At 39.7% G+C, this 24,179-nt stretch overlaps 1 protein-coding gene across 1 annotated transcript; it reads left to right on the top strand.

Annotated features, from left to right (window-relative positions):
- Window positions 1-931: 931 nt before the first annotated feature.
- On the top strand, window positions 932-4,644 carry LOC139734999 (uncharacterized). The gene is made up of 3 exons (XM_071645774.1): window positions 932-1,423; window positions 2,633-2,714; window positions 4,430-4,644. Exons 1-3 carry the CDS (start codon window positions 932-934, stop codon window positions 4,642-4,644), a joined length of 789 nt encoding a protein of 262 aa, XP_071501875.1.
- The last annotated feature ends 19,535 nt before the right edge of the window (window positions 4,645-24,179 follow it).

Below are 24,179 nucleotides of genomic sequence, written 5' to 3'. Positions count from 1 at the left end.
GCTCGTGTCAGTTGTACAACTAAATTAACCCAAATGTACCGCTACTCTAAAAGAACGCCTGTAAAGTCGGAGGGCATGTGTGAAAAGCCAAGAATGTGTTGAATAGTAGTACATTCGGTACTACACAAAGGCTGTCTTCACTTTGAATGCATGCAATCAATCAGAGACAAAACCAAAAGTTTGAAAACTACAAATAGTATATGTGATGTTATGAGCTTTTAAAAAAAGAAAAAAAAAATCAGCTTGGAAATCATCTCAGCATGGACGGAAATAATATTTTCCTTTGTTATTATCATGATATCAGTAAAGAAAAATGTTGGCCTGATGTAACAAAGTCACATTTATTTGCGGGGGGGGGGGGGGGGGGGGAGCCTCTGTGGCATAGTGGATAAGACTCCTGACTCCCCATCACAGAGTTGGGATCCAGTCGAGTGCCTGCATCCATGGACAATATGTTTTTACCCACCATGTCCCTCTCGACCCAGGTGTATAAATGGGTACCTGATGGCAAGAATGCTAGGGTAATGATAATGACAGGGCCCTCTGGTAGAACAGTGGCAACACTGAAGAGGCTACCCTGGATAGTATTTTAATTGTATGCAATTGTTAGAGTGCAGGTACAGTACACATGTTTGATTGTAGAAATGATTTAAACTGATCAGATTCAACAGCCAACTTTCTCCCAGTTGCCTTTACAACTTTCTCCCAGTTGCCTTTTCCTGATGAGGTAGCAAATGTTTTCCTTTGAACCCACGGTCAGTTTAGTTACAAATTTATGCAATGAACTTAAGTGTTTGACTATAAGACTGTGGACATGAACAAGGAAAAAATAAGACAAATGAAAAAGCAGGATTTTGTGGCCATTATATTTCTGAGCGCTTTCATAAATTTGTATTTTTGGCTTTCTTTAGGTGCTTCAGGTGTGTACAGCATGGCCCAGAGTGAGCAAGTAGCCAGGCAGGTTTCTTTTGGAAGAGGGAGAGGATTTCGGCCGACGTATCCTTTCAAACCGGCCCGGCGACCTGGAAATCTTGCCCCACCTCCACTCAACAAATCAGTACAAGACGTTCAAGTAGACCTATCACGGTGCAGAATAACGCCCCCGGACAGAGAGGCGCAGAGCGACCTAAGGGAGTCATCATCTCCTCAAACAAGCACAGGCGTGGCCCCGACAGGTGGTAGCCAGAATGGGCGGGGCGGTGGGTTAGGTACCTCGTCGATGAAGAGCGGTGTGACCCGGCTGAAGGCCAAGTACAGCTACAAGGCCAACCTGTGCAGTCCCTTGGGTCAGAAAGAGCTGAGTCTGAAGCAAGGTCAGAAGGTGGTCTTTGTGGAGAGGTGCGGGGACAACGACCTTTGGGTGAAGGTGCGAACAGAGGATGACGACAAGGAAGAAGGGTTTGTCCCAGCTTCCTATATGGAGGTAAATAGTGCAGTGCTTGATATGAATGGCAATTGCTATTTCACTTGTACGCCAGGCTGCTCCCCTGTACACTGCACATGCCAATATTGCTCTTTTCAACATCCAGCAAAGTTGATGATAAAACATTGGAAAACATATTCTGCGCAACATTCCCAATCAAAGTTCGTTAATATCTTTAGATTTCCAAAGAAGAAGAATATTTGCTATATGCATAGCTTGGGTAAATCTAAAATTTCTTGGTTCCTAAGGGATCACCTTGAAACTTGATCAAGTTTGAATAAAATCATGTTTATCAATCCTGTCAGGACTATCATTTACATGGTAAAAAAAGAACCCCCCCCCCCAAAAAAAAAAAAAAAAAAAAAAAGAAAAGAAGAAAATTGAAAAGAACAAAATTTGCCAATTGTATTAAAGGTGCATGGTCCAGGTGTTTTAGTCAAATGCGTACGCAGGCGCAGGCGCACGACGCAAGTTTCCTATAGAGACCTATGCTATCGACTCCTCTTTAGTGTTTACGCTGTGGCCCACTTCCCCGGGTCCGAAGAAGTCCTATTCACATAGTCAGTTGTCCGATCACAGTTCAGCCCATGATTCGGCTGAGGGGGATGACAGCTTTAGCAAACTTCTTTTGTGATGTCATAATAAGAAGCACATTATGCACGCGCTCTGGCATTGCTACAGACTGCGCGCTGCGCAAAGAAGACAATGAAGGCAATGTGACTTAGCAACACCTACGCACTTTACTCTTGATGACAGCTCAACTTCGGTAATCTTCGTATCAATGCTAATGGTGATCGGCGGTGTCATCAACAGCGCCATCTACACTACTGGGACTATGCACCTTTAACTACCGGTACTTCATGTACAGTATAATGATCAAGTAAATGGTGTTGAACACTTCTTACTGTTTAAATCATGTATGTGCATTAAAGTAGTAGACAGAGCTAATTAGCCAATAAGCAATCAAAGGATAAGATACTTAAGCAGATAGTTTCAAAGTTTTGAAGACACACTTGCAAGTTTCCTAGAGCCGGCAGGTCGTCAATTTCAATATGAGGCTTTTTAATAGTGTTGAACGTTTTGTAGGATGTCTGGCACAGAACATGTAGATGGTTGCTGCAACATATTAAGACCCCTCAAAGGCCGCCCTGCACCCACAAATCATGATCTAGAAAAGTCTCCACTATCTCTTCATTGCTGTAACATCAGGTGGTGTCCGACAAACTCACCCAGCTACCCTGGTTGGCTGCTAAGCAGACGGAGGAAGAAGCCAACCTGCCCAAGGTCAAACGTAAGTCCAGTCAACAATATTTGACCGCCCAGCTCAGAACCCACAAAAAGTAGGCCAAAATAAATTCCCTCTTTTGGGGGATATTTTCAAAATGTGAACCGTATAAAGCGATGCTACATACTGGCACTGGTCAGATGGTCCAGGACCAGCAAAAATTGCTGTCAGACCAGTAACTTTCTTCAGGAGCGGACCAGTAACACATGTATGGAAAACCTGGCTACCTACTGGTCCAATGGACAGGTCAAACCAGTAGAAGAAATAGGTTAGTGTGCAGCCCTGCCCTAAGCTTTGAAATTATATATAACTTGTCAAAATTGGGCCATCCCATCCCACTTAAAATGTGATTGAAATCAGAAAATTTGGAGGTGTGTCTCATAGAAAAGGAAGAAAAGAGGATTTATAACATTAGGATCACTCAGGGATGCTGTGCAGAAGTGCAAACTGTATCAGTGAAAATCCCAGTGAAAGTGATGCCTGTTAAAAAAAATATGGTCCTGAAAAACTGCTATTATTTCAATTTCAATTTTGTTCTAAGCTACCAAATTTTGACAGTAGGTAAAGAAAAGATTACTCTCCCAGGTAAGGCAATTAAAAAAAAATTGATTCAGTCAACCTAAATGTCATATTTTGGTCCATTACAGAGATTCCCATCTGTGACTTTGTAGAAAGTTTGAGAAAAATCTGTTCAAAACTTCAAGAATTTTTAAAGTTTCAGTGCAGCTATCACTGGATTAACTTCAAGTTATGATGTCACTTATGAAGAAAAGTACTGTATAAAGAAAATTCAATGTATTTTCACTTTTCTAGCATAGTGAAAGAGAACTTGACTGACCAACCTTTTTCAGAAATCAGCCCTAATATAGTAATAATAATGTGTCAGTAACAAGCTGAGTGAATGTATACGTTTCATTTCTTTTTAAATGAAATGTTATTTGATTTTCTTTTTATTTTCATAATATTGTTCTTCATATGAGGCATTAAGAACTGCAATAGTCTTCTCATCCAGCGATGGCTGCAACAAAACTTTGGAATTGATTGTCCGATTTTCCTCAAACTGTCACTGCTGTGTTCGACTAATATTGTTGCATTCACTCAATCTACACTCGTCCTTAAAGACTGTGAATGTGAAAAAAATATTGTTTACTCTGTGTGGTATTGCCCTCATTGAATCTATTTATCCAACCATCCATTCAGCCATCCATTCAGCCATGAATCTGTCTGTTCATCCATTTTATATCTGTTCTTCATCTGTTAAAGGGCTGGTATTGTTTTGGTTGAAATGGAGATTCAGGTTTTAGCTTTTTGTAAGATGATTACAAATGACTTATGTGAAATAATAAAGAGTAAACAATTTTAAGAGAAATTTAAACTTTTTTGAGGAAAGTGGGTTTCGAATGGCTGAGATATTTCAAAACAAAGTAAAACAAATTTGTTTCTTATGAAAGGTGAGTTGCACCTCATATTAGGACCTCTTTGTTTCTGGATATCTCGGCCATTTCAAAAACAATTTTCGTCAAATAGACTGTGAATTCATCTGAGAATTGTTTACTCTTTAATATTTTATGGTTTCTAATCATCTCACCAAAAGTTTGAATGTGAATCCCCATCTCGACCAAAATTATACCATCCCTTTAAATATCAGTTTCTATTCATCAGTCTTTTTATCCATCCAACCATGTATCTATTCAATTTGTTTCCCATGCCTACCACTACAGCTGAGTGGAAACCCTATGTCTCCGCCTACAATCGGGAGGAAAATAAGAAGGCAGAGGGGAGCGGGGGCGCCACCTCCAAGGAGAAATACTACTGCAAGTGGTGCGACAAGCAGCTGAACGGCCCCCAGCCTTACGGGGCTCACATGGCCAGCAAGGCGCACCGCGAAGAGGTGGAGTTGGCCAAGGAGTACGGCACTTACACTGAGGACGACTAAAAGCATAACTGGGGGAATTTTGCATCTGGGATGACGTGGAACTTGCAGAAACACAGAAATGCCTTCGCTAGTGTTAAGGATTGCGGCGGTGAATGTCCCGATGTAGAGTATCGTATCCCTGCAAGTGTGTTATGTAGTTGTACCATCAAATTCAAGTGCTGTTAGTTCAACTCCAAGGGAAAGGCCACCACAAGATGTCATTTGCCCCGATGTAGCTGGATATGTAAAATATTAACTGCAGTGTTTAAAAGTAACCCCAAGCAGACATTGTTTGGGGTCTTTTAATTTTAATTTTTTTTGGGGGGGGGGGTAGGTGACAAATATGAAAACAGTGATTAAACAAAGTGGACTAGTGAAAAATTGTCTAAGACTTTAAAAAAGTATTTTTTTTTTTATAACAAACTGAAGTGAAGCTCTGAAAAAATTGTGATCTTGAATGCCAATGTGTCAGAAACGTTTTCTTAGCAAAGGGTCATAATGGGTAGACAGAAAAATCTGTTTTTCAGAGGAGTTTTGGAGTACTTTTTTACTTTGATGGTTCTCCTCCGAGGCATATAAAGGAGAGGGATTCTGTGAAGCCAAATGTATTCTCTGCAGAACATATCCCAGATGACAAGATACGGACTGATATTTCGGTCTACATTCTAGGTAGATCAAAGCAGATAATCTTTTGACCTTGACACTTCTAGCCTAACACTTGCTAAGTGTTTAACTTGTTGAAATTGTTAAAATGAAAAGTATCGGATCTTGTCAGTCATGGGGAAAAAGTAAGTTTAATGCTCTCAATAGGACTCATGCAGAGTTGTGAAGAAAATTATGAAGAAGTTAAGAGTTACGTCCAATGCACAGCAATGCAAGAGTACTTTGTACTCGGTGTGTGATACCGATATCAATTGTGCGACCAAAATGATTCTTTTTATTCGCCAAACAGTGCCATTTCAGCTGCTTCACTAAAATTGAATAGGCTTATTTTCATGCACACCTCACTGAAATTGAATAGTCTTATTCTCATTCACACTTCCTCAGACTCATTCATGCATTCATCTCCAGTTGCAACCTGTATTAAAAACAACTTCATCATTTCTATAAAATATTTGCCCTAAAGCCATTTGATTTTTTTTTTTTTTTTTGGAGGATATCACAAAAAGTGAATAAAACATGTGCTAAGTGTCCACTTGGCTTCCCCAGTGACCTGGCACAACAAAGTGATTGTCTGATCACAACAATAGTTTTGAGGCATCTTCTGAATGACAAGATAGTCATCTACACTATACAACTTAGGATTAATTTGTTAGATCAGGGGTGACTGAGCTACATAATGATGTGTTCTCCTAAGTGCTGCAATGAATTAAAGTTGCATTTTATGCTACATTGCAATACCAGTGTGACAGAGGCAATGATATGTACCTTATGGCATTTGTGCTATTAGGCAGTCTAATGCAGCTGCTTTACAGAAGAAATGGGCATTATTGACTTTGGCATAATAAAGGAACATAATGCATTCAAGAGAGAGATAGAGGGGAAAAAAAAAACACACCTTGTCAAATTTCAGGTTAATCCCAGCAATCTTTCATTCTTGTTGTAACAGGAGTTTGATCCAGTCCTTTCTTGCATGCACAGTGCAGCACAGAACACTGCTCGCTCGTCGCATCATGCTAGAATTATCACAAAGTTTGAAGAACATGCACCCCCCCCCCCCATATCAACAGTTTAGAGCTATAAACTGCTGAAGCAAGTGAAAAGATATACTGAGTATGTAGAATGTGGACTTGGAAAATTAAAGCTCGTATCATATTTTCAAAGCATTGCTTAAAAAAGGGGGAAAAAGATGTGCAGCTAGACTGACATAAGTAGAATACAAGACAGGAAAAAAGGAAAATATGATTTGAATACAAATATCCATGGTTTTAATCATATTTTATTCCACTGATTGCAGGATAATAAACAATCGGGGTATATGCATTTGTCTGCCAATACTTTCTCACTCAAATTTATTTAATTCATGAACTCAGTTTAGCTCTATGATACAAAGTGATTTCAGACATTAAGGTGCTGTCATAGAAAGTATTGATATGTGACTCTCTTTTACATGTCATTGGGCGTCAAGATGAATGTAGTATCATTTGTTAATATCAGCCGCAGTGTGAAATAGAGGAATAAGAATAGTCTAAAGTGGTTCGTAGGATATCTGGAAGGCAGTGATTTTTCATGGGTTTAGTGATGTGTTTCACACATGAGTAGGTTGAAGGAGAGTGTACTGTCTTCCAGGGTCATCGACCAGCTACCACCAATGTTCATTTTGATACCAAAACTCGTTCATCAGACATGGTAGCGATGCCATCTAGGAGTGCTAGTAGATGTGAGAAATGCATCTCATCATCTCATCTCATTTAAAGCGGTCTTTGCAGCTGCGAGGCGGAAATTTGATCTGTCATTTAACAACAATGGATAGAAAGTTTAAAACCAAAACAAATCATATGCAGCACAAATTACTCAAGAGGTAAAAGTAGTATTTCATTATTCTCTTGTAAATAGTCATTTAAAGAACTTTTTTTCACATTGTGTATGGTGCCAAAGTGTTTTTTATATTTCACCAGCTGATGTTTTTTGCCAAAGACTTGTTTTTTCGTAAAATGTTATATATTTTTTGGTAGGTACAGGCGATTTTGTGCATATTAAGTAATGTTGAATCTTTTGTTGCCCATATTTTGGACCAAAGCTCTATCTTGCCTCACCTTTTCTTCTGTATCCGATGTGTCTTGTGTTGGAAATGTTCCGTGAGAAATTTGTTTGGGCTCGCTCCCAGAGGCCACTTGGGAAGATGAGATGTAAGGAAATCTTTATGCTTGCAATGCAGAGATTTTTAAACAAATAAGAGGATCTAAAATGAAAATATTATACAAGGATGATGGCATTACATTCATTTTTTTTTTTCTCAGAAGTGTCAGCCATCATGCCATATGTGGAAGAAAGAAGTTGATATGTTAACTGTGTGTGCTATACCATTTTTGTGTATCAGTATTCAATCGTAGTTGCATGTGTTGTCTGATTTTAGTTTTGTATATGTATATCATCAAAAAGTTTGTCAGTTGTGGAAAAAGTTTTTTGACCTTTGTTTTGTTTTGTTTTTGTAATACCCCTTGTAAGATTATGTTGCTTGTTAGCTTCACATTTGATTGTAGAGTAAGAAATGCTAAGATTAGCTTTAAAGAGCACATTTTCAGCTTCATTTAACAAGGGTATTTTGTGCCTCCTTAGGGCATTATATGTGCAAGTCATTAAAGAAAATTTTTGTTGCTTCTTTGTATAATTATCAGTATTTCCCTGATGTCTTTGTAACATTAATTTGCCTAATGTGGCAGTCACCTTGAAAACCAACGTTCCTGGGAAGTGGAAGGGGTCATTATTTCATATTTCTAGAAAAAAGGTAACATGACAAGTCACAGCATGCTCTGTGTGTATGATTACTGAATAGATGATGGTACTTTGGGAACAAGTTTTTCCTGAGTCTAGATTTAGGTTATCAGTTCATACTGGAGCCGTTTCCTTCATCTTGCTAGGTATTTGAATAACTCCAATGGCCAACTTACCCTGATCATGTTGAAGACTTCCTTACACTTCATGAGTCCCTTTAGCATCCCAGAAAATTAATTCCTTTCAAGTGTTGGTATATTGTAGAGGTGTGTTAACTCAGAACATTCCTCAGAATGGTAAACCTGGAAACTTTTTTATAATGGAAGGGGAAACAATACTATTAAAGATTCCTGGTGAATGTATTCAGACCCAATAAACTTCTTTATGATGGAAGGGGAAACAATACTATTAAAGATTTCTGGTGGATGTAGTTGGACCCTATAAACTTTTTTATGATGGAAGGGGAAACAATACTATTAAAGATTCCTGGTGAATGTATTCAGACCCAATAAACTTCTTAATGATGGAAGGGGAAACAATACTATTAAAGATTCCTGGTGAATGTATTCAGACCCTATAAACTTCTTTATGATGGAAGGGGAAACAATACTATTAAAGATTTCTGGTGAATGTATTCAGACCCTGTTAAAAAACAACAACAACAACAGCTCTTATTCTTTGTACAAAAGCAGAGTGTATTCGCGAGTGACATGAGGTTAATTTGTCATTTCTCTAAAAACAGATTCTGAGGGTACAGTGTAATACTGTAAGATGTTAAATCACAATGTGAGGAGACATTATTCCTAAACCACACAAAATTTCATGACTTTTGCCAAAAGGATATCATGACCTTTAAATTCAAATACTCCCCCATCGTATCCCGTGAGGGGAGTCAAGGAGTCTTCCTGGTTTGGGACCACTGAGATGCACAACACATCAAGTAGCCCGTGATTGCTCCTTGGAATATCCCTGACTTCGGGGTGTGTGAATGTTTGCAGCCCTGAAAATGTGTGAAGTTGGTCATAGTACACACCTATGCATCGTTGGAAGTGTTTTAGACAAACTTGTTGGCTTGAATTGTTACCATCTCAGGGTGTGTCTAGAAACGTTTTCCTCATCATGCATTCAAACATCGTATAGCAGACCTGTAGTTGCTCAGTTTGTTATGTATGTTTTTGTATAGATGTATCTCTTACACTTCAGTATTATTTCTGTAAGAATGTTTTCTGTGTTGTTTTAAATCAGGTTTTTATTTTTATGATTAAAAGTTCTTTTCAACCTAACTGCAATGTCATGGTGAATTTTTTGGTCTTCAGCCCGTGAGAAAAAAAGAAAGAAAATGATAATAATATTCGCTGTATATATAATTATGTGCTTTTTCAAGATGGCCTGTTGTGTTAATGTGTTTAAATGAACCATGCAATGCAAATAATTATGCATGTTGACCTGTATTGGTTCATAATACCCTGATCATCACTTATGTGGCCATTGAATTATATTACAATGTGCCATATGATTTATTTTCTACATTTTTCCCCCAGATCACTTGGGCACCCCTACAAAAAAACCTTTCCAGTCCAAGATTCTACCAGTGATATCACTAGTAAAGCACTGACATGATTAACAAGACATTGTAGTGCACCTTCTACTTTAATAACTTGCATGTTTCCTTGCACTGTCTTTTGTTAGTATAACAGTTGTACATTTGTTTTGTTTTGTTTTTCTCTCTCTCTCTTTTTGTGGGCGTATCCAAGAAATGTGAGGAAAAATAGTAGAGAAGTTATGAAATATCTTGCATCTATTTTGTTATTCATTTGGTCACATAAGTGATGTTCAGGGTATCATGAATTAACACAAGTCAACATGCATTTGCATGTTATCAGAATAGCACAAAGTAAGGCATGTAATAGAATGTTATACAACTGTATATATATGTGTATATAATTATATATATATATATATATATATATCCGTTGGGTATATATCCGTCGGGAATATATGGTTTGTTGAGGGTCGAAAAGTGCTCAGTGCTGTAAAGCAGAGCATATTAGGCGTACCTGTGTTTTGGTCCCTTGTCTGCTACCGGCGGTTTCACGCTGTCGCGATCTTCAGGCAGACTGACAAAGTGGTGTGTTTCTGTGCTCATGTGGCGCGGTGGATCGGTTTGACGCATGGATGGTTTTTCTTTTCCGGTGTCTGCATTTGGATATAAGTTCGGACCTTTTGTTGAGTGCATTTTTGTTTCGGATGATGATGGCCTTCTCATCGAGGCAGAGGTTGCACATGCCACTCCTTCTTAGAGTTAAGTTTGACTTTTTTTGGATGTCCCATGTCAGTGTGAAGTTTGCGCGTTTGTCTTTCAGGCTCCAGATGTATTTTGAGAGTTGGGTTTCGTTTTTGTATTTCTCGTTCTTGATGGATTTCACATGGTTCCTATATCTGTCCTTGAAGGTACCCCCCGCCAGTCCGTAGTAGCACTTTTCCTCATTGTCATGCTTGACGGTTGCTTTATACACAAGAGCCGTTTCCATGCATCTTCCTCCCAACGGGCATTGATCTTTTTGGCGGCAGTTGCATTTGGGTTTGGGATCGGTGTCATATGACTTGGATTTTCCGATAACTCTTTGGTTGTGGGATTTTATGACTGCATCCATGTTTTTCATGCAGCTGTAGCTCACTTTTACCGTGTTCTTATTGAACATTGGGTTCAGCTTGTGCCCTTTGGGAAAGTGTTTGTTGATGAGCTTTAGAAATCTACCCCCCACATTTGTCTTAGTCGCTGCATTGTAGGGTGGGTTGAACCACGTGATGATATTCCTGCTCCTGTTTTTCCTTTTTCTTCTCTTTCCCTCTTCACTCGGTTTGGAGTACTTGATATTTTTCTCGTAACCGCTTTTTTTCAGGGCTTCGTCGTACAGTGGCGCTGCGTTGTGGAATATGTCTTCGTTTGAAGATAATGTCGATATGCGTTTTTCAACTGCTAAGGGTATTTGTGTTAGTGTAGAGGGCGGGTGGTTGGAGTCCCTGTTGACGTAGAGGGGGGGTGTCGTTTGGTCTCCTGTACGGTTGGAAGTTGCCAGTGTCTAGGTTGAGTGTGACATCTAGGTAGTCCACTACCTTGAGGTTGGTTTGGACAGTGATGCGCAGACCGAGCTCATCAAAAACTTTAATGAGTTCTTTTCGCGCCCTATCGGCTCTACTCCCAGAGGCTCTCCTGAGCACTGCCAGCCCATTATCGTCTCGGTATAAGATGAGATGGAGAGCTCATTTCTTCCTCGGAGCGAGTGATTGCGCGGGCCAAAGTGAAAGTGAAAATGATCAAATTGAAACCATGGAGAAATTTGGATTCAAATCCAAACGCTCACCACCACAAATAGAAGAGATGACAGGTTTTGAAAATGACCTGCTGGCCATTGTAGACGACTTGGAATTCAGGCAGGTAAACAACCAATTCCAAAGAAAACTCCACGAGGACGTGAAACGCATAAACAAATCGGAAAAAGTGTTTGTCCACGCCGATAAAACCAGGAATGTGTACTCGATGAACCCCAAGAGTTATGAGAAACTTCTGAATGAAAATATAACCGGAAAATACAAGGTTGCACAGAAAGAAGTAATTGCAGACATTGAAAAGGAATCTGAGCTAATCGCAAAAAAGTTACGCATCAGTGACAGGTTGGACGGCACGATGGAAGAACCCGCCTTTGTTACACTAAAAGACCACAAGGACAACTTCAACAACAAACCCCAGGCCAGACTGATTAACCCCACAAAGCCAGAATTAGGCCGCGTTAGTAAAATAATGCTCGATCGCATTAACAAACAAATAAGAGACAAAACCAACCCAAACCAGTGGACCAACACAGCCGATGTGCTCAATTGGTTCAACAAACTCCCGGACAAAGAGTCCCTGACCTTCATTGTATTTGACATAGTGGACTTCTACCCCTCCATCTCAATCGAACTGTTGTCCACCTGTCTGAACTGGGCCAAGAAATTCACCACCATAGAAGAGGACGAGATAGAAACCATAATGCACGCGAGGAGGACACTCCTGTTTGACAACAACAACAAAGCATGGGAGAAACAAAAGGGACATAAACAGTTCGATGTTTCTATGGGGGCTTTCGACGGAGCCGAGATATGCGAACTAGTTGGATTATATGCACTCTCACTCTTGAACAAAAAACTGAACACATACAGCGTAGGATTATACCGAGACGATGGGCTGGCAGTGCTCAGGAGAGCCTCTGGGAGTAGAGCCGATAGGGCGCGAAAAGAACTCATTAAAGTTTTTGATGAGCTCGGTCTGCGCATCACTGTCCAAACCAACCTCAAGGTAGTGGACTACCTAGATGTCACACTCAACCTAGACACTGGCAACTTCCAACCGTACAGGAAACCAAACGACACCCCCTCTACGTCAACAGGGACTCCAACCACCCGCCCTCTACACTAACACAAATACCCTTAGCAGTTGAAAAACGCATATCGACATTATCTTCAAACGAAGACATATTCCACAACGCAGCGCCACTGTACGACGAAGCCCTGAAAAAAAGCGGTTACGAGAAAAATATCAAGTACTCCAAACCGAGTGAAGAGGGAAAGAGAAGAAAAAGGAAAAACAGGAGCAGGAATATCACGTGGTTCAACCCACCCTACAATGCAGCGACTAAGACAAATGTGGGAGTAGATTTCTAAAGCTCATCAACAAACACTTTCCCAAAGGGCACAAGCTGAACCCAATGTTCAAGAAAGAACACGGTAAAAGTGAGCTACAGCTGCATGAAAAACATGGATGCAGTCATAAAATCCCACAACCAAAGAGTTATCGGAAAATCCAAGTCATATGACACCGATCCCAAACCCAAATGCAACTGCCGCCAAAAAGATCAATGCCCGTTGGGAGGAAGATGCATGGAAACGGCTCTTGTGTATAAAGCAACCGTCAAGCATGACAATGAGGAAAAGTGCTACTACGGACTGGCGGGGGGTACCTTCAAGGACAGATATAGGAACCATGTGAAATCCATCAAGAACGAGAAATACAAAAACGAAACCCAACTCTCAAAATACATCTGGAGCCTGAAAGACAAACGCGCAAACTTCACACTGACATGGGACATCCAAAAAAAAGTCAAACTTAACTCTAAGAAGGAGTGGCATGTGCAACCTCTGCCTCGATGAGAAGGCCATCATCATCCGAAACAAAAATGCACTCAACAAAAGGTCCGAACTTATATCCAAATGCAGACACCGGAAAAGAAAAAACCATCCATGCGTCAAACCGATCCACCGCGCCACATGAGCACAGAAACACACCACTTTGTCAGTCTGCCTGAAGTTCGCGACAGCGTGAAACCGCCGGTAGCAGACAAGGCACCAAAACACAGGTACGCCTATATATATACACTGTATATATATTTTTTTTGCAGTATTTTCCCTATTTAACCCTTCCTGCCCCGATGAGGTAGATGTGCACTAATTTCACACACATACTTATGTACAGGAAAATTAATGTGGCACACAGGGGGTTAAATAAGTGGTGACAATCATTGGAAGACGCTAATCAAATCAATGACAACATTGCAGACAAATTTCCCTAAATATGTGTTTGTGCTTTAACCCCGAAATTCATGCAGTTGGAATTTTTTTCATGCGATTTAGGTGATTTCTTTCTCTGTAATATAGCATGTCGTGAAAAAAAAAGAGAGATGTATTTCAATCGACTCATTTGAAGTTGGACCCTTAAATGATCCAGTAAGAAGTTAGAATCTATTGGAATGAAGCGAAGGAATACGATGGGGAGTTGCTCACTTGAAGTACATGTACAATGTACTTGAGTACAGTACAATCGGTACGATGTCGTTGCCAACCCATTTTTTAATGTCGCCCTCTTGTGACCACTGTTCTCATAACCCGACCCGATCCCTTTTCCAGGTTTCCTATTTTGGTTGCGATTCATTTACTGCAAAATTTTACCATGGATGTAACTCAAAGTGAGAGTTTTATCCGATTTGGATGGAATTGGTTACCAGCTTGAGGTCACCAATTAGTGAGGCTCACCAGCGAGATACTCTTTTAATCCGATTTTAAAGCTGAGCTTATGTTGCATTTAATGAACTTAGCTTCCGACTTTCCTGGATTTTTTCGGAACCTTGTAAAATGTTGTAAGGTCACATTAGTGTCATTGATCTCATTAATATGATGTGTTGTTGTTTTTTTTTTAAATCTATGTGAAGTGGCACGTACAAGGTCTCGAGTAATGGCTGCAGTGTGCGCATACTGCTAAAGCCACGTGACCGAGGGCCACCAGACACTGAGTACAGGTACGATGTCGTTGCCACCCCATCAGTGCCGCACCCCATATATTTTGAATATCGCCCTCTTGTGACCACTGTTCTCATAATCCGAAAGGTTGATTAGGTTTCCTATTTTGGTTGCGATTCATTTACTGCAAACTTTTACCATGGATGTAACTCAAAGTGAGAGTTTTATCCGATTTGGATGGAATTGGTTACCAGTCAGAGGTCACCATTTAGTGAGGCTTACCAGCCAGATACTCTTTTAATCCGATTTTAAAGCTGAGGTTATGTTGCATTTAATGAACTTAGCTTCCGACTTTCCTGGATTTTTTCGGAACCTTGTAAAATGTTGTAAGGTTACATTAGTGTCATTGATCTCATGAATATGATGTGTTGTTGTTTTTTTTAATCTATGTGAAGTGGCACGTAGGTCTCGAGTAATGGCTGCAGTGTGCGCATCGATACTGCTAAAGCCACGTGACCGAGGGCCACCAGACATTGACCGAAAGATCGGTCTGTATCTGTCCGTCGGGGAATGTTCCGCGGAGACTGCGTCTGGCTTCACGGATCCCCTCCGTATCTGACAGCGTTAATGGCAAAATATAAAAAGAGTCCTCCGGACAGACGGATCTTTCTGTCTACACCAGACACCGAGTACAGGTACGATGTCGTTGCCACCCCATATTTGAATATCGGCCTCTTGTGACCAATGTTCTCATAATCCGAAAGGTTGATTAGTTTCCTATTTTGGTTGCGATTCATTTACTGCAAAATTTTACCATGGATGTAATTCAAAGTGAGAGTTTTATCCGATTTGGATGGAATTGGTTACCAGTCAGAGGTCACCGTTAAGTGAGGATCACCAGCGAGATAATCTTTTAATCCGATTTTAAAGCTGAGCTTATGTTGCATTTAATGAACTTAGCTTCCGACTTTCCTGATTTTTTCGGAACCTTGTGAAATGTTCTAAGCTCACATTAGTGTCATTGATCTCATAATGATGTGTTTTTTTTTTTAATCTATAGATGTGAAGTGACACGTAGGTCTCGAGTAATGGCTGCAGTGTGCGCATACTGCTAAAGCCACGTGACCGAGGGCCACCTGACACTTGTAGATGCGTCGCTAATAGGTATACTCGCAAAGCCACCTCCTTCAAAATGTTGTATTTCATTGCAGCCAGTTCGTGTAGCTCGGATTTTCATTCACGATTATCAGATCAGGGAGGTGGAAGAAACTATCGAGGTTACATTTTGTCTTGAAATAAATAGGGGCTTTACTGTCTAGACAGATACCCCACCTTCAGGGGCTGGTATAGCAGGTATTAAATTCTAACCTTCTGTCCTTCAATATGTGCAATGAAGCACAAACGCGCACACACACACACACACACACACACACACACACACACGTTTCGCCATCCTCTTAGTTCTGTTATGGAAAATTGATGCGAAAAAATGATAATGGCTTTGCCAAATGCTTTCTTTTCCTTCAAACTCGCTTTTCACATCAATGACGATTAGAGAAACAATCATAATACATTTTCTCTACATTCGGACATTAAGATAGCTCGGAAGAAAGAAGTGTGTACATTGTATACGAGGAACAAGGATACCCTTCATCTTAATTTCAGTCTTACCATCGAAACTATACCATCACCAATGATCTTCATTTCGTAACAAGCACAAGGTTGATTATTATTAGATGGGTGGACAGACACGCAAAAGATGGCTCACTCAAAAGAAAAAGAAAAGAGTACATCCAGAGCGTTCAGTGCCCTTGCTGTGATCGTGGAACAGTATAGGGCCTACACAGTTTATTGCACGCTTGATAACTCACTTCAAATGGAACACACATGATCCGATTAGACGGTGTCATTAAGAACGACCAATAATGCAACAACGAACCAAATAAAGCCGAACAGAACCTGATATCGATACCATATCTACCAGTAAGAATTAAGGCATTAACATCAAGAAAGGACTAGGTACTAGAACAGGACTCTTACGTATTGCAAGTAGGACCCAGTATATTTTTATGATTTTGTTTGATCGTAATGACGAAGGTCATCATATCTCAATAACCGCTAATTGCACTAGGTCAATGTTCTCTGTTTCCTTTCAACCAATAAATTCATCATAGGACATAGTGAAATCTCCATATACAGTGTACTTCGTTAAGTTCGTTATATACCATCAGTGTCCCGTACGATGAGCATTGGGGTAGCCCAACTCAGTGCTAAATGGAGAATGCAGAATTTGGCCCTGTCGCAAGGAAATAAGCTAAAAATGAACCAAGCCAATAAAGTATATCAAAATAATGATATCGGTCTTATGTATCTTCTTCGATCAAGTAAAAGAAAGACATAGTATACTATTTTGCATTTGATCGACACCACACTTTATTCTACACGGCTTATTCAATGCACTATCGTCAAAGGTTATAGTATAGGCGAAAAATGAGACTTGGGCTTTTAGTTTTTTGCGAGATACTTAGAAACCACTTATGAAATAGCACAAAGCACACCATTTTAACAGGAATTCAGAGATTATTTGATGAAAATGGGTTTTGGATTGGCTGAGACATCCTAAAACAAAGTTTTAAAAAATGTATCGTAATGAAAGTTCGGTCTCACTTTTGGATATCTCAGCCATTTCAAAACCAATTTTCATCAAATAAAGATTAAATTCCTCTTGGAATTACATGTCATTTCATATTTCATAAGAGGTTTCTCATTATCTCACACACATAGAAAAAAAAATGTTAGAAACCCGAAGTTAGGTCTCGATCAAAACCGTACGATCCCTTTAACCCTGATAACTTTCCAGGTTGCTCAGATGATGTTGATCAGTCTTTCACATTTGATTTGACATCTGATATACCACAGCTATAGGATTCAGCCGTTGAATACTTACCTTTAAAGGGATGGTACAGTATTGGTGGAGATGAGAATTGGGCTTTTAACTTTTTGCGAGATACCAAGAAAACACTTATGATATAGTACAGAGCATACTATTTTAAGAGGAATTCAAAGTTTATTTGATGAAAATCGGGTTTAGAATGACTGATACATCCAAAAACAAAGTAAAACAAAGCGATCGTAATAAAGTCTGGGTCCCACACTTTATTAGAATCGCTCTTTTTTTTGGATATCTCAGCCATTTCAAAACCAATTTTCATCAAATAAACGTTGAATTCCTCATAGAATTACATGCTCTTTCATATTTCATAAGAGGTTTCTCATTATTTCACCAAAAAATGTTAGAAACCTGAAATTAGGTCTCAACCAAAACTATACGATCCCTTTAAGAAGTTTCATCATGATTTGAGTTCTGATTTAAGTTGAGAGTCATGTGAGCAGTTTGAGATGAGGAATATGACAGACTTTTCTGTAATTGATATTGTAATGATTGAGGCCGGGTGGAAAGACCTCTGACTGTTATTAGATCCTGTAGAAAAAAGAAATCGCAACGATATCAAATTCAATGAAACAATTCATAAACATTGATTTTTTTTTTCAATACCCTGCATGTAGATATACTATTGTACTATGATCTATCATTTATGTGTGTGATTCAAATACACACAAACACACACACCCACTCACACACACACACACACACACACACACACACACTTTATATGGCAACAATTATACAAGTCGATTTTTTTATATCAACGCCAGTAAAGGAGAACGATACTCGAAACGCACGTGTTTGTTATACATATGAGACACATTGTCATTCTCTGTTTATCAATTCGTTTGTTTTCACATCAGACCAACATGTTGATGAATATCCGTGTAGAGTTTCCAAATTAAAAAAAAGGAATTAAAAATAAAACTGTCCAAACTCTAGGACAAAATAAAAGTGAATCTGCATCAGAATTGGAATCAGAAAAAATACAATTTGAGATAAATGCATTGCATTACAAATTTTGTGTACGATATTGGGTGTTCACGCACTGCATAGTCCTGCAACTGATTTGTGGAAAGTTTTAAGATGTGGGTTTTTATTGTGACGTCACAATGCTCCAACATTGCACTCAAATCCAAGTGTGATATAAGTGTGTGTGTGTGTGTGTGTATGTGTGTGTGGGTTTTTATTGTGACGTCACAATGCTCCAACATAATTGCACTCAAATCCAAAGACGCGTGTATCTTTGCTCAAATCTCACGTTCTTTGCTACGCACACTAAATTCAGTGCGCGCGCATAATTGTATGGCCGCGCAAAAATGATGGCATTCTAGCTTTGCTTGATATATATATCGGTAACGAAAAACATTTGAATCAATTTTTTTAAAGTTTCAATATCTTGAGATTTCATTGCCTAATCAACTAACGATGGCAAAACCGGAATGCAGAGTGACCGTATCAGAAGATTTATCGAGTGATCATGTTTGTGACTGTGAAGCCGCCAAGCGATCCTATGAGGATGAGTTCGGAGAGTGGGGGAGCGCCAATCGAAGTGTAGATTCCACCAACAACAGCAGCAACAACGGTAAGGATTTGCGCAGAGGCTAAGGGTGGCATACTAGTATGGTAGGTGTCCAACCTACCGACCGGGTCCATAACGACCGGCCGCGCATTATAATGGCATTGCGCGTACAGAAAGAAAATGTACGCATGGGACTACGCCCAACGGTGTTCGATTCTTCACTGGGCTACGCTACCGAGTAAAATGTGGCGAAAACAACTAAGTATTCCCTCCAAATAACCGAAATTTAGCAAAATCGAGTAAGGTTTATCGTGTAACTACATATAACTAGGCCTACCTTTGCTGACTCGTTGTTAGATGTAGAGTATCCTTCCGTAATAAATTTGACGATTAGACCGCAAAATTGTCACCGCCGCTTGTACGATCGTGCACACACGTTACACATACATGACATAAACATTTTGTCGCCCGCTACGACCGTACGAGTTGATGCAGAAACGAGAAATGAATGTGAAACAACAAACCGACTCATCTAATTTATTTCAATTACGATGAAAAGTTTCCTAATGAAAATCAAGTCAAATTCATCAAACAGTCCTTCAAAAGTAATATCGAAGGATTCAAAATATATTCAAATACTATTTGGGGAAAAAATGACGGCTAGAAAAAAACAGCGGCCTGTCGAAAAAACGCATTTAAGTGCCCTTTTAATATACGCATTGTCAGGGTGGTCGGTTGAAATGAGCAGGGCAACTGAGTGCGGAAAAAATGACACCCCACGCGTTCGAAGCCGCCATCTAAGAGCGCGTACCTCAGATCGCATTTTCAGTGCGCGCTTGTGAATCCGGAGTATTTTCTCCACACGTGAGTAAAATTTCAGTCAAATTATGAGATTTTTCACGTTTCTATTGATAGAAAAACGTTAGGTGTCCGGTATTATGAACACCCAACCATATTTGAGAAAAGAATTAGGCGAATTTGCTTTATACTTTTGGAATTAACAAGCTACAGATCCTTAGGGTGACGATAGGTGGTACCCTCAATCATACACAATGTAACACACACATCGAGGGATCAGTAAGAATATTACCCCATACACAAAGGTACACTGAACAGTGGCACACGTTTGTACTGTTTCAATTTAGAAACCCAGTGTGGGTATGAATTATGATACTCACTGCCAGAACAAAGTCAAAATGGTGTGTGTACCCCATTGTGCACAAGAACTGAATCACTTTCATGATATATGAGGCAGAAACTTTGCGTTTGAAAAACAACCCTCATCATGCTCATATAGCGACTTAACGAAACGATAAAGTCTAGCCCGGTCATCATCGCGACGTGAAAGTACTAATGACCGGTCGTCATACTTTAACATGACCGGGTCATAAACAAACATTACTTACGTGTTAAAAAACAACAACTTTAAATCCCTGGTCATGTGTACGTCCTCAACCAATCATTTGATTAAGATCTCCTCCATCATGCGTCTTTTACCGCAAATGCACTTGTCTGTGTGCGGTGAGACTCTAATCTATAATAATGGCTACAGGTTGATTCTACATCAATGTATATTCAGAAGCGGATCTAGAGAGGGGGGGGGGGGGGGGGGGTTGGGGGGTTGCAACCCCCCCCCCCCCCCCCCCAAAAAAAAAAAAAAAAAAAAAATCCGGGGACCATTTTTTTTTATATCTTATCTTTTTTTTTTAAACTTGTAATTTTATTTTTTTCTATTTGAGATTTGCCAGTGAGTATCAGTGACAAGCTGTTCATAATAAAAGTATTAGGCTGACAGTGCTTATTCCAAGGTCCCCAATTCTTTGTGTCTGTGTTGTCAACTGGCCTATACATTGCAGGAAAATGCAACTAAATTTTACAAATTTTCATGGGGGGGTAATTTGGCAATGACCTCTATACCAAAAATAGTGGTGTTTTAGATGCAAGAAAACGCCATTTTCACACACAGATTTTCAAAAATTCTCCCTACTGTGGGAGGGGGGACACCCCTCTCCCACACCCTCCCCCCCCCCCCCTTTATAAAAAGCTAGATCCGCCCCTGATATTTTGCAACTTGCCCCCTCGGCCGGAAATGCGCAGTTGCTAATCATAATGATATTTGGATACAAAGCATTCATTTAATTTTTCAGTTGATTTCTCATGGAATTGTCAGCAGCTTCTAGGCCCACAGTTCTATAATTATGAAAATCCCTTTGCAAAATTGAATGACTTTGACTCATAAACTTGATAAAGGGTCTAACTGCTTTATAGTAGAAACAGTAAAAATGCTTCAGTTGAAGGATTTTGAAGCCGTAAAAAAGTGTAATTTTTATATCAAGTTACAATTTCTGTGCAGTGTCATGGCCGGTCGTCATTCATCACTGCTAGCTGTGCCAATGCATATCAGTACTATAAAATCGGAGGACGAAAACAATGGAACAAACACAACACTTGCTGCATAAATTATAGGTTTTAAGTTCAGTCCAAAAAGCATCGTGATCCCTCAGGCCTCGATATCGTACATAATGAAAAGAAACACAATAATATCACACGTGCAAAAACAAGCAGGACCAACAAAACCAGTAAGAAAGCAAAGCACTTTAAAACAGTTTTCATCTCGTTAAAGACATGGAATAAATTGGGAAGGGAATGTTAATATTGATCGATTTAATTTCTATCATTTTTATCCCAGCTTCCTCTTCTCAAAGAATCAGAAAGCAAAGCCCACTCAAACGCTAGCTTCACAGTAATCTACTTCGGGAATGAAATACACTTTCTTTTTTCGTTTCTTCGTTCTTTTCTGTTTTTTCTCTCTCTCTGCATTCCTCTCTTTATCTTTCTTTCTTTTGCTCCTTAAGTTTATCGACCTTCCTTTCTTCTTTTCTTTCACTTTCTCCCTTCCTTCCTCTCTTTCTGCCTTTCTGTCTATCTTTCTGTTTGTCTGTCTTCCTTCCTTCCTTCCTTTCTTCCTTTCGTCCTTCCTTTCTTTCTTTCTGTCTTTTTTCTTTCAATTTGCCTCTGATGAGCCTGAGCTGTGCTGACCACCTATACTTAGGTCAGCATATCGATGCACTCTGTACAGGGATGGTCAATATCATAGTCGTGCCCTTTCTTCTATCGTCTATAGGTTCATGAGCACGTTCAGTTATTTTGCAGGGTAAAGATAAGCATTCTTCAAGGTAGCCTTACAGCGTGCTTTGTGGAGAGATCGAGTCTTGCTGACCAAGGCCACGTTATACGACTTCTTCTCACGTTAATTCCTGTCATACATGATTTACCCTGAAATTAAAAAAAAAAAACGCATTTAAGACTTATTGTTAAACAGACAATATTGTAAGTATTTTAATGAATCTGAATGCATTTCGCAGATACACGTTTTCATGAGTGATGACCTTTAACTGACCTATAATGCCACGCATTGCAAATTACGTGACTTGCATCAGGGACGAATGCAGTACTTAAACCGCTTTTATTTTCGTCCGGCGCCATATGCTTTAGTTGGTTTTGGTGATTTCATTTTCCAAGCAAAACCTCTGTTGGTATTAGGCAGCTAGCAAACGAAGACTCGAATGATAAAAATACTTTGAAAGGATTTTTGGTTATTGTGTTTTATTCTTATAGATTGCGTATTTAACTATACGTAAAAATTATGCTTACAAATATACACTCCAATTCATATACATGCATTGCAGCCTGACGAGTAACGGCATATCTTCTCTTTCTTATCTTACGCTTTCACCATTTTTACGGCAATGGCAAAATGCTTGCAGTCCTTGACACAAACTCATAAACTGTTGTTTGTTTGTTTTTTTGGTCAGAACTAAAAAATTTTAGATTTATTGATTTCAAACTGACAAACAGGTCAAGGTATAAAAAAAAATGTCGAATGAGAACAGGCTGAAATCTATGACGTAAGGTCAATATAACCTCAGAATGGTGGACATATAGAGCGTGACGTCATAATATCTGGCTAATCCCCATACACCCTTGTTAATCAGATTGCCCAGTATGTTGCTTGGTGTCACTCATTTCTAGCACCATTTTGCCACGTCCGATACATTAGACTGTTATGAGCCATGCGTTCGAATTTTCACCGGCCGACAGGACGTATGGCGCAGTGTGGATCAGGAAAAACACAGAAAGAAAAATAAAACACCAATGCATGATAATTAACCAGTCAGATTGCAGATATTCGAAAGCTCATTTCATAAGATAATCAAATTACATTAAAACAGTGAATGCGACATCCGTTTCTGCAGGGTACCATATACTTCAACCAGACTCCTGTGCACTTTCTGGTGGACAAGTGGTATCTTGACTATCACCAGTATTATCCTCATCAATACCATCATCACCAGCATTACTTATCACTGATGGCTGACTATCATTATCATTATCATCGTTAGTATCATTACTATTACCATTCATCATCGTCGTCATCGTCATTGTCATTGTCATTATGATTATCGAAATCATCATCTTGTCATTATCATCATTGCTATCATTATCGTTATCACTATAGTCGTCATCATCAACATCATCATCATCATGACTTTATTTTCCAACCTTTGCAGCACTACCAGTCTCCTCGAGTCTGAGGAAGGTTTCTCGTCGAACATACGTCCAGCTGCTCACCAAATACCGACGGACCTACCTTCAAGCCAAAGCTATCAGGGACCACTACATCCGAGCCAAGTGCGCCCTAACCGACCTCCTTCTGCTGCTCCAATTGTACGTGGTCACCCACGGGTTGGAACTGGATATTTTGCAGCGGTAGCGTTGTCGTCTTTATCGGGAAGATTTTGACATGAATGGACGAACAAATATATCAAAAAAAAAAATGGGGGAGGGGGCGTAGGTCACGATGACGATCTGAAGGAATGAAAACGTGAACTCGATTTCATCATTCCATTCTTGTTGTTTTAGTTTTGTATGTATGAGATATCAAAAAAGGAGCTCTCATTGCCAAAATAGCAGCCCGACTTCCTCCCCCCCCCCCCCTGCCCTCGCCCCACCTCCCAAGAAAACAAGAGTACATGTGCCCTCAAATACACTCTCTCCCTAGGGATAGGTGTCATTGACCTCTGCAGTCCTGCATGGTTTATGTAAAATGCCACTGAAGGAATTTAGTGGACCCACTCTATCATATCACTTATACCAGCACCTTTTGCTTAAGTAGATTACTGTGAATTTGGTCTCGACTGTCCCAGGCTTTGTCTGTGAGGTTTTAATTGGATCAGAACCTGGAATAATATGGTTATTTACAGAGACTTCAATACTAACTGCATGCGTCTCACATTCCATTTCCACATTTTTAGAAACATTGTGTGTAATTGACTAGTTGTCTTTTTCAGCTGTAATATTAGCAATACTATCTTTTTT

Source organism: Diadema antillarum, unplaced genomic scaffold (genome assembly GCF_040938485.1).
Source record: "Diadema antillarum isolate AM-2024a unplaced genomic scaffold, OU_Dant_1.0 seq00000561_RagTag, whole genome shotgun sequence".
Lineage (NCBI taxonomy): Eukaryota > Metazoa > Echinodermata > Echinoidea > Diadematoida > Diadematidae > Diadema > Diadema antillarum.
This window is presented reverse-complemented; position numbering and strand designations above follow the sequence as displayed.

Coding starts and splice junctions, on each gene's coding strand:
- LOC139734999 (XM_071645774.1), top strand. CDS start 932: ATGGCCCAGAGTGAGCAAGTAGCCAGGCAGGTTTCTTTTGGAAGAGGG. Junction 1,424..2,632: donor TCCCAGCTTCCTATATGGAG/GTAAATAGTGCA, acceptor CTGTAACATCAG/GTGGTGTCCGACAAACTCAC. Junction 2,715..4,429: donor CAACCTGCCCAAGGTCAAAC/GTAAGTCCAGTC, acceptor CTACCACTACAG/CTGAGTGGAAACCCTATGTC.